General features: G+C 38.4%; 1 protein-coding gene across 10 annotated transcripts in view; it reads right to left on the reverse strand.

Annotated features, from left to right (window-relative positions):
• Positions 1-13,228, reverse strand: part of FAT3 (FAT atypical cadherin 3) — a 398,570-nt gene that overhangs the window by 130,742 nt on the left and 254,600 nt on the right. For all 10 annotated transcript variants that reach the window (XR_010356488.1, XM_064409542.1, XM_064409543.1 and 7 more), the window contains exon 4: positions 3,172-3,233. Coding sequence is in view for 9 of the 10 variants with exons in the window: in XM_064409542.1 (XP_064265612.1) it covers positions 3,172-3,233 (62 nt within the window). In the remaining variant the exon portion in view is untranslated. The remainder of the gene's footprint in view (positions 1-3,171; positions 3,234-13,228) is intronic.

Below are 13,228 nucleotides of genomic sequence, written 5' to 3' on the forward strand. Positions count from 1 at the left end.
CATCCTGTATAAAATCCAGTGACATCCAATTTAAACCTTAGCAGTAAAATTCTACCTGATAACAAGCACTGAATACAAGTTACAGCACTGCAAGGCATTATAAATGTGTCAGAAAAAAATTAAGCCCTCAACTTGGGAGCTTAAAAAAAAAAAGTATTGACAATGCCACAATCAATGAAAAACCTGGGAGAAGCAATTATTTTTTACCCCCTCGTTCCAAAATGCCAAAACAAAGAAACAAACAATATCCAAAAAATATCACTGAAGCAAACAGAAAATCCCAATGATTATAAAGGGGAGTCGATTTCTGACTTCTTCATGCACCTTTTGGCTCAGGGTCTAGACATGTTTCTGCACTCCCTTTGGAACATACATACATTACATGGTAAGTGTAAGTCCTGTGACAGCAGCCTGAGGTACCATTTAAAAAATCCATGTAGACACAGGTCCATACATCTAAAGACAATTAAAGGAGGAATGAAGAAGAAATGCACATCTGCCCTTGGCCACAGTACTTACTTTGCAACAGAATTCTCATTCAGCTTAGAAGAAAAGTCACTTAGATTCATCTTTCCTAAGCATGGAAGCTTTAAAAATACATATCCAGTCCTTCCTTATAATTCATGTTTCCTCTGGTACAGACAGGGACAGACAACTCCAGAATAACAACTCTATGCCATCACAAGTGGTGGTCTGGAGACAAGCATTGGCACTACACACAATCACAGTGACAAACATCTGCTATCTTGTACCACTTCATTTTCCTAAGAGCTTTGGTGAAAGAGGTGGAAATACTGTTAACAATGAAATTTGCTAAATAAATACTGGCAGGTACTTACAGGGTATAGCATCTTTGTCAAAGACAGGATTATTAAAAATAATTAAAAAGTTGTATCTAGGAAAGGTCTGTCAGTGGCTCACACAGACACTGGGCAAAGGGGAGGAAGGGATGCTAGGTGAAGTACTGATCACAGCTTCTCAAGGGGAGCCAAATTTGCACTCCTTTACACCAGACAGACTCCTGGAAGAAGGATATGAAATGAAGCCGGAAGAGAAACACTGTACTACTGGGAAACCACGGCTGTCCAGGCAATTAAGGCCTCCCCAGGGGGTTAATTACACACAGACAGACAGGCATTTCAGAAAACGTTTCTCAGTTTGCCACAAGAACAAGCACAGCTTGGCCAGCCTGGCTCTGGATCCCAGCCTGTGTGCGGATGTGCAGCGGAACGCGCCTCCCGGGAGGCAGCGACGGGCAATGCTTCAGCAGCAGCTCAAAGGGGCAATTGGACCACCAGGGCTGTGTCTCCACCAGAGTCCAATTCCCTTTCACACCCACTGTTTCCAGTTGGGCTTTACAATGTGGTCATATCCACACTTCTGCAGGACATCCTGCTCCTGTGTTTCTCCTCTCTGTAGCCTGCCCTCCAATTCATTCCCCATCCACAAGCCTTGGAGCAGTGTAAGACACAAATTTCCCTCCACTGCATCTCCAGCCCCCAAAATCTTGCAGGTTGTTATTTTTTCAAGCAAAATACAATTCAGGGGAAAGAACAGATTAATTTATATTGATGACTAAAGCAAAATTTCTGTAAGTTTTGCTGAGATCACAGAGGCAAACACGGAATCACAGAATGATTGATGTTGGAAGGGACCTGCGGAGCTCATCTAGTCCCACCCCTGCTAAAGCACGTTCATCTACAGCTGGCTGTGCAGGACCACATCCAGGCAGGTTTTGAGCATCTCCAGAGGGGGAGACTCCACAACCTCTCTGTCCAACCTGTTCTAGTGCTCTGTCACCCTCACAGAGAAGAAGTTTTTTCCTCATATTCAGGTGGCACCTCCTGTGTTTGTGCTAACCTGTTGTCCACCAGGATTACCTGGTACTTCTCTGCAGAGCAAAGGTGACTTACAAACCCAAGATTCTCATCAACAGACATACTTCAAAATCAATGCCTCTTTCATTCCTTTTGTGATTTTCTCTGACAGTATAAACTGGAAAGCTTGAAGTTATAGGAATACATTATTATTTTACTAACTTTACAACTTAAATCCTAAAAAGGGAAAAATCATTGTATTTCCCTCCTTTTATTTATGACATGGAATGTGTAAGAATCTACAGTGAATTATCAAGACAAAACCCCAACCCTAGTTGTATAGTAATAATCAACCCTTCTCTCCTGTGTTCTGCACTAACCAAAATAATTTGGTATTTCTGGCAAATAAAAAACTTAATGAGTATGTTAATATATATTTTTACTACATTTTGCTGTCAGACAGTGATTACACTGGGAACTGTTGTGTCCAGATGTTTTTTAGCTTGTATGGATTTGAAGAGCATTTCCTAGTAGGAGTGATTGATTACGTGGGACAATATGGTTCTTTTTACTTGTACCAACAGGAATCAAGAATTCCTCACTTCACAAATAGACAAAAGAATAGAGTCAAGGAACTTTTACCCAAACGAAGAAAAACCACAACATGGTGTACAGTAGTGTGAAAGAAAACACGTGTGGCAAAACCAGTAGTTTACAAGTACATCACTCCACACCCAACACATGTGAACTCCTTATAAAGAGAAACATTCATCACAAGGGCCAAGGGAATGGTTTAGATACTCTTTTTTTAGAAAGCAATTTTAGAAAGCAAATAACATCCTGAAAATTGTTGTTAACAGTCCCAATAAGCAAAAGCTAAAAAAACCCCCAAAAAAACCAAACATTGCAGTGAATGTGAAAAAGTTCAAAGTTTGCTTTCATCCAAATTATCAGGTTGCACATTAGTTCCAAGATGCAAAATTTAAACCAGTTTAACCTGAGAGACTAAAAGTTTTGGCATGGCTGGGGTCATTCCACATATTTTTAAAAAAATATTTTGCTCTGGATATTCTAAATTTCTGTCACAAACAAAATTTAAGAGCTACAATAAAAGACTTAACTGAAGAAGATAAGAGGTGGAAAACAAGTGTTCAATTTTTGTTCAATTTTTTTCCTGCACTTGTGAATTGCAAAATGTTTTATTTCTTTTGTATAATCAGGCAATTCCCAGCTTTGTGTGAGTCTCTTATAAATGAAGAGAAAGGAGAATACCACTCTCCTGGAACAATAAAAAGTGATTTTAGTCTACAAAAATCAGCTAACATCTTAACATGCATTTTCCACTTTAACTTACCTCTAAAAAATGTTCTGCTTGCTGTTCCCGATCCAATTTTCTTGATGTTGTGGTAATCAAACCTGTGAAAAAAAGATGATATTTGATTGTCAATAGCCATTGAAAAATAAGTATCTTTATCAATCTGAATACAAATTAATTTTTAAAACTCTCCAAGGGAAAAAAATCTATTTGAAGCTATATCAGACACAGATCTCTTGACATCTGTCAAGCATTTTATTTCTCAGTCCAACCATTATCACTTTCTGACCAGCAATGAATCTTTAAAAAAAATGCTGTGAGAAAAGTAGCTGAGAAACAGTTAACTGTGTGTCTACAGTTAACATGCTACATTTATTACAGTGAATGAAAAAAACTCACTAAAGAATCACTATTTGTCGTATGATTAAGAGTTTCAATGAATCATTTGCATATGACTGAAATTCTTCTGTAAAAAACCTCATTAAAGATTTCATAGTTCTCAAACAATTAATGGGATAGGATGCTGATTACTTCCACACCAAGAATACTTGACAAAGAAGGTTATTTCTGTAATAACTACTTGTATCCATAATGATTTCCATATATAATAATTCTAATGTATTAAAGGTTTTGTTCTACAATTTCTTCCATTTGTTCCATGCTCAGACTGAGTTTTTAAAATAAAGTACCTTTTTACATGAGGATGATCAAGGTATCTTTTTTTAAGGCAATGTACTTCCACGAATGATTAAACTGTTAGATTTATACCACAGAAAGAAAAGGAAACACTTCCAAAGTTCCCTTAAGAAAAGTGATGCATACCTTCTAGGAACATAGCTTAGTTTTTTTATTTTGTTCTTACTAGAGATTTAAACGGCAGATTTGAGTCTTCCCTCATACAAAACATTTCTTTGGATAGGAAAATGTATTATGTTCTTGTTTTTTGATACATCAACTTTTCCTAGATATAAAGCTGATTTTGGAGACAATGCCAGTGGGCCAATTTGTTCTCAAGAATTTGTGATCTTTAATATTACCAAGGGAAACAAGAAAATAAATTCTTCCTGGATTAACTATTCTACTTGTTGAATTAATCAGGCCAGCCAAGCATCTAAACACATCTAAATCCATGATGACGCTGCATTCTTAAAAAACCCCATCGGCAACATCTACATAAGACTTCAAGTCCCAGAAGGCTTCTACCGCTACAGCTCCTTGTATGCTAACACCTTCTCCTTGGAGGAATCCATTTACCTATTTTGCTGAGAAGGGGAGAAAAATTACTTGAAGTAATAGGATGAAATAAACAAAGGGAAATGCACTCTGCTTCCAGGATTTCTGATTCGTTACAAGATACATCAGACCACAGAAATGACACCCAAGGGGAGGTCACAGAAATTAAGGGTGGATCATTACAATTACATGGAAGAAGCTGGTGCTGGCAAAAAGCTGAAAAAACAAACTGGTATTGCCTGCATCAAGCAGTTGTAAGTGTTCAAAACTGTTACACCATATGGGAGACATCTATCTACTCACTGCATGAGTTTAAACAGAAATGACAGCACAGATGATAAATTTGTGTCATTCACACAAGATCCCCCCATGTCTAAAAAGAACTGAAAGACACAGGCAAGTAATTCCTAATTATGAAAGACGTTCAGCCCCAATAAATTGATAAAGATTTAAAATTTGAAATATCCCTATTCATCATCTGCATGGTCACTAAGGATATTTATTGAGCACAACCTAATCACAGTATGGAATATGATAATTTTTATATTATCTTCCACTTCCTTCACTCCTAATGTGCCATTGTGAACTCTACCTACTTTATTCTTTAAAAAGAGATCTCTAGCTGTAAATAATAGAAGGTCCTTGTCCTCACCATCTTCTTCAGGCAGAGAAATTCACATTCCTTTTGAAGACCAAGAGCTAACACTTGAAACTGAATATCATGAACTCTCAGAATGAATAGTACTCGTCTTACAGCGGTAGAACGAAAACTACTACTGCTACTATTACTGCTCCTCCTCACAAAACTACTGTTATCACAAAGGAATTTTTTTATTTCCCTTTGTTGAATGTAGAGCCTTTTGACTGCAATAATTGTTAGAGTGCCTTCAGACCTGAATTTTCTTTCAAAAGAGATATATGAATACATAACAAGTCTCTACAACAGAACTGCCTGTGTTTTAAATGTAGCAGATCTTTGATGATTTCTCACTCAGATTTAACAGCTGATCCTGAAGGGGGCAGGTAGCAGACCATCACCATCAGTTCTGCAGACCTGCTTGTGAAGTATGTTGATTATGAACCATCACAACTGCTTGTTTTTGCTTTAAAGGCAGCATACAACGCCCATTCTGGGCAGTTCCATCAGACTGTTAAATTAATGTGTAGAAATTACTGTTCCTATGCGTGTGCAGTTACAAGGATTTTAGTTTCCTCTCCTGTTCTCTGTCCCACCGGGCACCCATGATGGCCTCACCCTGGCTGCTCACTGTCACATACATTCCTGATGTCAGGGACAGATCACACTGTCCAACACTACTACTCAAACTATAACTACACATAAAATCAGATCTCAGTTACTTGATATTAATATTTATTGAATTATTGTAATGTACTGGTATGGATATGAATCTGGTTCTTTCAGGTTACAAAACTGTATTTTAAGAAATTATGAAGAGTCATCATCAAAGCTGAAAAAAATAAATATGCCAGTTATGTCTAAGACTACCCACAGCTTTACCAGTCCAGTCTCAAAGAAATTAATTTCCTGGGTTTTATGAAAACCTTACTGTGTTCCTTCCTCTTGTGTTCACTACTCCATGCCACAGATACATAACAATAGCAATATTTAGCAGGATGTAGAACTTTATTTTTCAGACACTGGGGCAACTGAGAAAAATTTGACTTTGCACAAGAGACCATATCCCAGCGTTAGCTCTTATCTACCTGCATTAAATTGTCATACTCTGTTATGGTGTAAAAGCATTATCTAAAGAAAATAACTCTCAGAGAAAAATAAACCCCAGGAAATTATGTTAGGCTGTGCTCCTGCCTATGAGAAAGTCACAAGGGGACAATGATAAAAGATGACCCTTCCTTTTTTTCCTATCTTCAATATGTGCTGTAGTCCTTATGGACACCGCCATATGGACAACCCTCCAAAGCCAGCCGGGAAATACAGCACACATTTATAAAAAAATAGTCAAAACCACTAACAAGCTTCAGAAGTTGTTGCACACCTCTCAAAGAGCTTCTCTCAAATTTGCAGGGAAACATCATGGTCCTGCTAAGGGCAGGAGGTATTTATAACTGTGATCTTTAAGAACATCCACAGAAGTGAAGAGGAAAATTGTATTCACTACAGAAGTTATTAACAGTAACACCATCCATGAACAAACAAGGTTATGTCATTCTCTTCACAAAATTTCATACTTTTCTTTGATTTTGTGAGTTAAAACTTCTCTCTCTTCATCCTGGCACATCTGTTCCTCAGACCACATAAATGAGTTGTTTTGGGAAATTCCAAAACACTGTTTGACCAAATATTTCACCTTTGAGATAACTTGCTATATAACACCCTGGAGGTCTTATACATCTTCTTTTCCTATGATACCTTCCACACTTGCTGTTGGAGTATTTTTCCCATCTTAACAAATGAATAATTATTGTTCTAACTCCTGTTACAGAGTTTGGAAATGCTGGAAGGTGAACATGCTCACTCTACATGTCCTGTAATACTGCAGGACACAGTCACAAGTCTCAGCTGACACTGACAGGGGAACATCCTACCAAAACCTCACTGGATAAGACACTTTACAGTGTGTCCCAAATCAGTCCTGTGTAAAAGGAAATTCAGCATGTAGATGGAGAAGAAATAGCAATGTTCTTCATCTCATCACTTTATAATGTGGATGGGGAAACCAGAGGTGTAGGGTGGGTAAAAAAGCAGACTTGCCTCAGTGCTTATATGCAGCCTTAGTGACACAGAAGCAAGAGCAGGACCAATGCAAAGAAATCCTGACAGTTTAGCCAATACATCAGCCTATACAATCTTCAGCCAATCTTACAAACCACCAGTTCTAAGGGCTCAGCTATGTGATCGAGACATTCGAACACTCACCTCTGATGCTTGGGATACTGCTTTAAGCACATTGAGATGTGCTAAAGAAGAGCAAAGTTCAGTGAAAGACCAAAACCCACCTGAGATACTTTGCAACTGCAATTAGTAAAGCCTGCAGTTAGTACAGTGCAAATGGAGAAATATAACTAATCAGCAAACAGTAGCTTGGTGATAGGTCTGATGTCACAGGAGTAATGCCAGGCACATGTGAGGATGAATGCAGACGTGTCTGTATCATTGAACATGACACAATATCAGCAATAGTTACAAATTCAACAACATGACTAATGCTTTATAATTTTAGAAGTTTGTTTTTGTTTTTAGAATTTGATCAAAGTGAAGGATTTAATCTTTGTTCTACCTTCAGTTAGCTCTCGTTTCACAGAAAGGTGCTCATAGAAATAAAACCTCTGTGTGCCTGTGTGTGCTGAAGTAGACAGGCAGTGCTATGCAAATACATATACTGTATGTACAGTCAAATATTAGACTATGTATATGCATGTGTGTGACATTTTGCATTTACCCCAAAAGTTGAATATTAAAAGTTATCCCAAAACGCACATATTTACAGAGGTATATTTAGCTCTAAGGTTTCATTCTTTCCATATATATATGCATTATTTGTTGGAATTAATTAATCCACATTTCTTCTTTGGACTTAGCCACAGAAGAAAAATTCACAAAGGGCTGTTAAGTGCAAAGGCTATGACAGAGGAAATCTTGAAGCACTGGAGAGTTTGAACAGTATTACACAGAGGGAGGCACTCCTCTGGGTTTGCTCCTTCTGATGCTTATTCTGTACACATCCAGAACAGCCCAGCTGTAGGTGTGATAGTAACTAAACTGACCCTTGACTTAGAAGAAATTCACATATTTTTCAGTACTGTGGCGCTCAGGGACCAAAAATTACTTTGCTATAGGCTATATTCAGACAGAGATTGAATTTCCCTAATATGGCTCTGAAGCCAAGGAGAGTTCAATAGCCTTCTCCTTATGAAATTAAATTATTTTCATTCAACCAGTGGATGGATAACCTTACCTGAGCTGTTTCCTGAAGTACTGCTTAAAAGATAACAGAATCTGGTATGGAGAAACAGCATATTTTACTGCTATCCCTGGAAGTGCTGCAAATTTTATACTACAAGGAACATTTTTTTTTAAAAAATGGAATTCTGAAGAACTCCTTTATTGATTTTTCATTCTCAAACTTTGTTTAGATGAAATATGAAAAAAGTGTAGGACAGGTAATAAGCAGGCAGGTAAAAGAAACCAAATACATTTCTCTGTTTTAAGATGAAGGCAGAATGTCTACACAGAGCTAGGAAGCTGAGAGAGAAAGCAACATCACCCCTTTCCCTGGCAAAAGATTAATAAGATACACTTACTGCATGTTTTACTGTCCGTTAATTTTTTTTCTTGCTCTGCATATTCATAAAAAACATATTAGTAAGAAAGTACAAGTAGGGGATGGATGGATTGGAAGTGTAATAGGGGACTTCAGGTTATTATGCAGGCTTTAAACACAAGCTCAGAACATACTGCCCAGCTCCAAGTCATAGCAGTGCATGCTTTACACCCTTGCCTCTCACAGTGGAGTCAGGATCTTTGCCTGGGACTTCCAGGCAGCACAGGGCCATGTATGTCCCACGACACACACACAGGGATGGTCTGGATGGATTAGCTGAAGTCTAATCTGAACGATTTCTGGTCCCTAGGTGATGAGGGACACTTTCTCCTCTTTCAGATACTGATTCTCATTTTCAAAGAGAAAAATTCTGAAATGGAAACAAGAATATAAAATCAGACGCCTTTCTCAACAGATTTCTTGTGCCCTGTGAGATGCTCTGAGCATCCTGTAACACTGCTCCTATTCTGTCACAGTCCAAAGTGGATGCACTTCCCAGTCTGCCTTCCTCAAATACTGTAAAGAAGAAGTATACAGAAAGAAAACCACAAGAAGATATCAAAGGAAACATTCTATAGAGTTACCCTTCAAAGCTCTGCTTGGAAAAATAATGCCTTGGGATTGTTTGCCAGAAATACAGCCCTTTTAACCCAACCAGTTAAACAGACAAAAGGAATAAGTAAAACAAACACTATTTATACAAAAATGTTCCATAAATTCAGTGACTGGTTATACGCACCGCTCATTCACCGAAGCCCCAGGGCTGAATTGGCAGAAAGTCATATGGGAATTTATGGGTTTACTAGAAATCTACAATATTTATTAACATTACACACAAAGGTATGAAACAGCTTCTCCACGCATTTATGAACACAGGAGAGAGTAGGCAGCTGCTGAGAAATACAGCCATCAGTTGTCAGCTGTCCCACTACTCTTTGAAAGTAAATTTAAGTCTTTAGATGGATTAAAAAAAAAAAAAAAGGGCAGCCACAATAAATAGCATCAGGATTTTCACCATATATTCAGGAACGTAAAACTATTGCACATTCCTGACCATAGAAATGTCGAAATGAATAGCAATAACCAGGGTAATTCTATTATCCACAGGCAGCGAGAGGCATTGTAAACACTCTAACAGCACATTCATCTCCTGCAATAAATTAGGGATCGACAAAGCAAAATTGAATTTCAAAGATAATTGATAGAAAACGATGTACATTTTACTTGAAGATGTAAACAAACATATCATTTTATATAATTACACATGTAAACCTCTAATTTAGAAAGACTGTATTCTGATCTAAATGAATGATACTTCATTGAACAAGAAAGAGAACCCACCAGGCGAGCCTGTGCAATTACGTGGAGGACTGCTGCTTTATTGTTTTTCCTGAGGTGACAGTGAAAGTGGAACGACCTTTTTGAAACAAGCTAGGTATAAAAAATGATTGCTTTTTAAAAACAGTTACATTTTCTAATGCATGGTTATGCCTAAAAAAAAGACCAAAGGAGAAGCTGAAGCAAAACCTTTTTGTTCTTCTTTCGTTGTCCCTTCTGTCTCTCGTTAAGAGTTCCGTCAGCTTATTGCTGAAAATATCAAAACTCTGAACAAAATGCACAGCAAACATTCACTTCAATGAAGATTTTGGATTATGCTTTCCTTTAAAGGCAGATTCTGGCTTTTTTTTTGTTCCTAGAATATGTTTAAAGTGACAATATGGTGTGCCAGTCTGTTCTGCCTGTAAAACAGGGGACTTAAGAGGGACTCCCTTTCATTCTTTAAAACTCAGCCAGTGCAGTCCCAAGGAACTGCAGGCAAAGCCACTACTTTTCTAAATATTCTTCTCCACTTGTAGAGTGGCCAGGTTTTCTCTTCTGAGTATTCCTCCTGGGAAGGTTATTTGTACTTATGATTGCTGAATACCTGGTTTCCAGACTGCATTTATGAATAATGTGCACCTTCATTTTGGTCAACTAAACAAGACAAGCTGTATTGGCTCTTTCTCACCTAATAAATCTGCTGTTACCTTTCCTGCATTGCAGTTCCAACCTACATCCTTCCCAAGCCTGATGGAGAACACTGTGCTCCAGATAAAGTCTACACATCCACACTAAAGCAGCCTAACTACGGATTCCTGTTGTTGCATCTAGCAGGGAGCAGCAATGTCGTATTAGTCCTCAAATACACTGTTTAGTTTACTCCATTAGTGAATTTCTACTCTTCAAACTCCTAGAGATCCTTTATTTGGGTTTGTTTTTTTTTTCCCCCCTGTTTTTTTTTTTCCTCTTTTCCCCAAACCCTCTGGTGTGGATGATGCTTCCAACCCTGGATGAGAGCAAGCTCCCTCTTTTGAAGCCAGCATCACTGAAGAAACCACCAAGTAAGATCATTTGTCTAGCCAATACTTGAGATAATCTGTTAACGTATGCCCTTCAGCATGCAAATTCTTTATGCAAGACTCATAATTTTTATTTCCTCCTCAGCCAGGACCATACGCAATATCAATTCAACAATTAATCTCCACGTCCTCGTGCCTCATAAATTCTGCAGTGCAACCGTATCAAATGCATTACTGAAGTCCACGTAGATGACATACAAAGTATTTCTTAGAACATCATTTATCTTATCCATGACATCAAGATAGGCTCATACAATTTACTTCTGGTAAACCCATGAGCACTTTTATCCCGTTTCCTATTTATTTTCATGTTTTTAATTATACTGTCCTTCAAAATACTTTTGAAAGCCTTGTGGTTGACAGGGGTCAGACAAATAGTTCTGTGACTGCAAGGCTTATTTCTTCACCCTGTCTTCCTGCTCTTTGCTGCTGACATTTTATTTATTATCTCCCAGCTGCATGGCTTAAATCTCAAATTTTATAATCCCCCTCAGTATTTACTTGCTACAGGAGTTGTATTTAAGGTGCCAATTCTTTCACATTTCTGGAGCAGAAATTATCATTATTCTTCCTTTATATAAGAGTGATGGCAGTGAGTTGTGTTTGGCCAGGAAGAAGCCAAATCCAAACTCGCTGTGGACAGCAGGATAAGGTTTGCAAAGGTTGCTATATCAAACCACAGTCACCACCTGACTTTGGTCACTTTGGACTGCAAATGGCTTTCAGGCCTTTCACAGAGATGTGCTTCTTGAACTCAGGTGGGATGAAACTCAAAGTGCAACTCAAAATGCCTGCCCGCTAAAATGATCCCTCAGGACCTACCCTTAACATTGCAAACACAGTCTGCAGTCCATAGCTGCAATATTTATATAATATTCAATGTGCCCAAGCTGCACTGGCCCCTGCAGCACAACTGATGAGCAATTTCTCCACGCTGTCATTGTCGCCTGAGTCATCTCTTGGGGCTGTGATGCTCTGAACAACTGAGCAAATGCCCTTGAGGGACTGTCCCACAGGGGCTTAGCTCTTCTAAAACACTCCACAGATAAGTTTATGCTTTGCAGGATAAGAAGGTTTTCAAGTTCAAATGCTTTATTTAGGCTCAAACAAATATGTAAGAATAGAAATAGCACTTGTATCTTCTTTTGCTTTCTTCCCTTCAGAAGCGCAGTGCCACCTAAAAACCTAATTGCTAATACAATGCCTCAGCACAGATTTTAACATCTCCCTGCATCACTTCCATTTTCAGGGAGAAATTACAGAATTCTATTTGGGCTATAATTAGCATATAATTCTTAGAGGCAAAAATAGCTATAAATATATCTAACTGGTGGCTACCTTAGTAACTGGCAAACATCATCATTAAACAATTTTCTTTAATTTTTTGTGCACAAAGGCCTCATAATTCTGCAAAAGCAACAACTAAGCCTAACTAGACTCTGGATATAGTTTATGCTAATTAACTTCACTGTTTGCAGGAATGAAGGCATATAATATCTGCAGCAAGGGTGGTGGTGGTGGTGTCACTTTCAGTGGAAAGAGGCTACGTAAATATTCTGCACCTTGGATACATCATGACTTCTTGTTCAATCTCTTTTTCTAGCATATTGTAACAAAAGAAAGGAAAAAAAGAATAATAAAAAAGTCTCCAATGAGTGCTTTTGTATAATGTATGCATAGGTCACAGCCTGATGCAGTCCTGGTGTTTTCCCTTCTCAATAGTGGAGGAGGTGCAGAGGGTGTGCAGGGCACAGCTGTCAGCTTCCCCCCCAAGTCCACACTCCCCTATTACCTTTTAAAGAGAAGTGATTTTGCATTTTTCCCTCAACCAAGCACTGTCCTCACCAACAGAAAAACAACACCAGCTTTTTCCCCAAATGTGTTAAAAAAAAAAAGAAAAGGTGCAAATCCCTCATGACCATCAATTGTCTCCAGGTCAGTAAAGCACAATGGTGAGAGTGGTGCCCTGCACTACCTGCAGGTTCCCCAGGTCAAGTCAATCTCATCTTCATCTCTAAAAAGAAAATGATTCATTGGTGAGGTGATCTTGCTGATTTGGAGGCAGAACACAGAGCAGTGGAAAGAAGCCTCACAGAAAAGATATACGGCCCTCTTTCATGACATGCAACTCACACTCACCACTGTCAAGATCTGCCACCT

This window comes from Passer domesticus, chromosome 2 (assembly GCF_036417665.1).
Source record: "Passer domesticus isolate bPasDom1 chromosome 2, bPasDom1.hap1, whole genome shotgun sequence".
NCBI classification, from domain to species: domain Eukaryota; kingdom Metazoa; phylum Chordata; class Aves; order Passeriformes; family Passeridae; genus Passer; species Passer domesticus.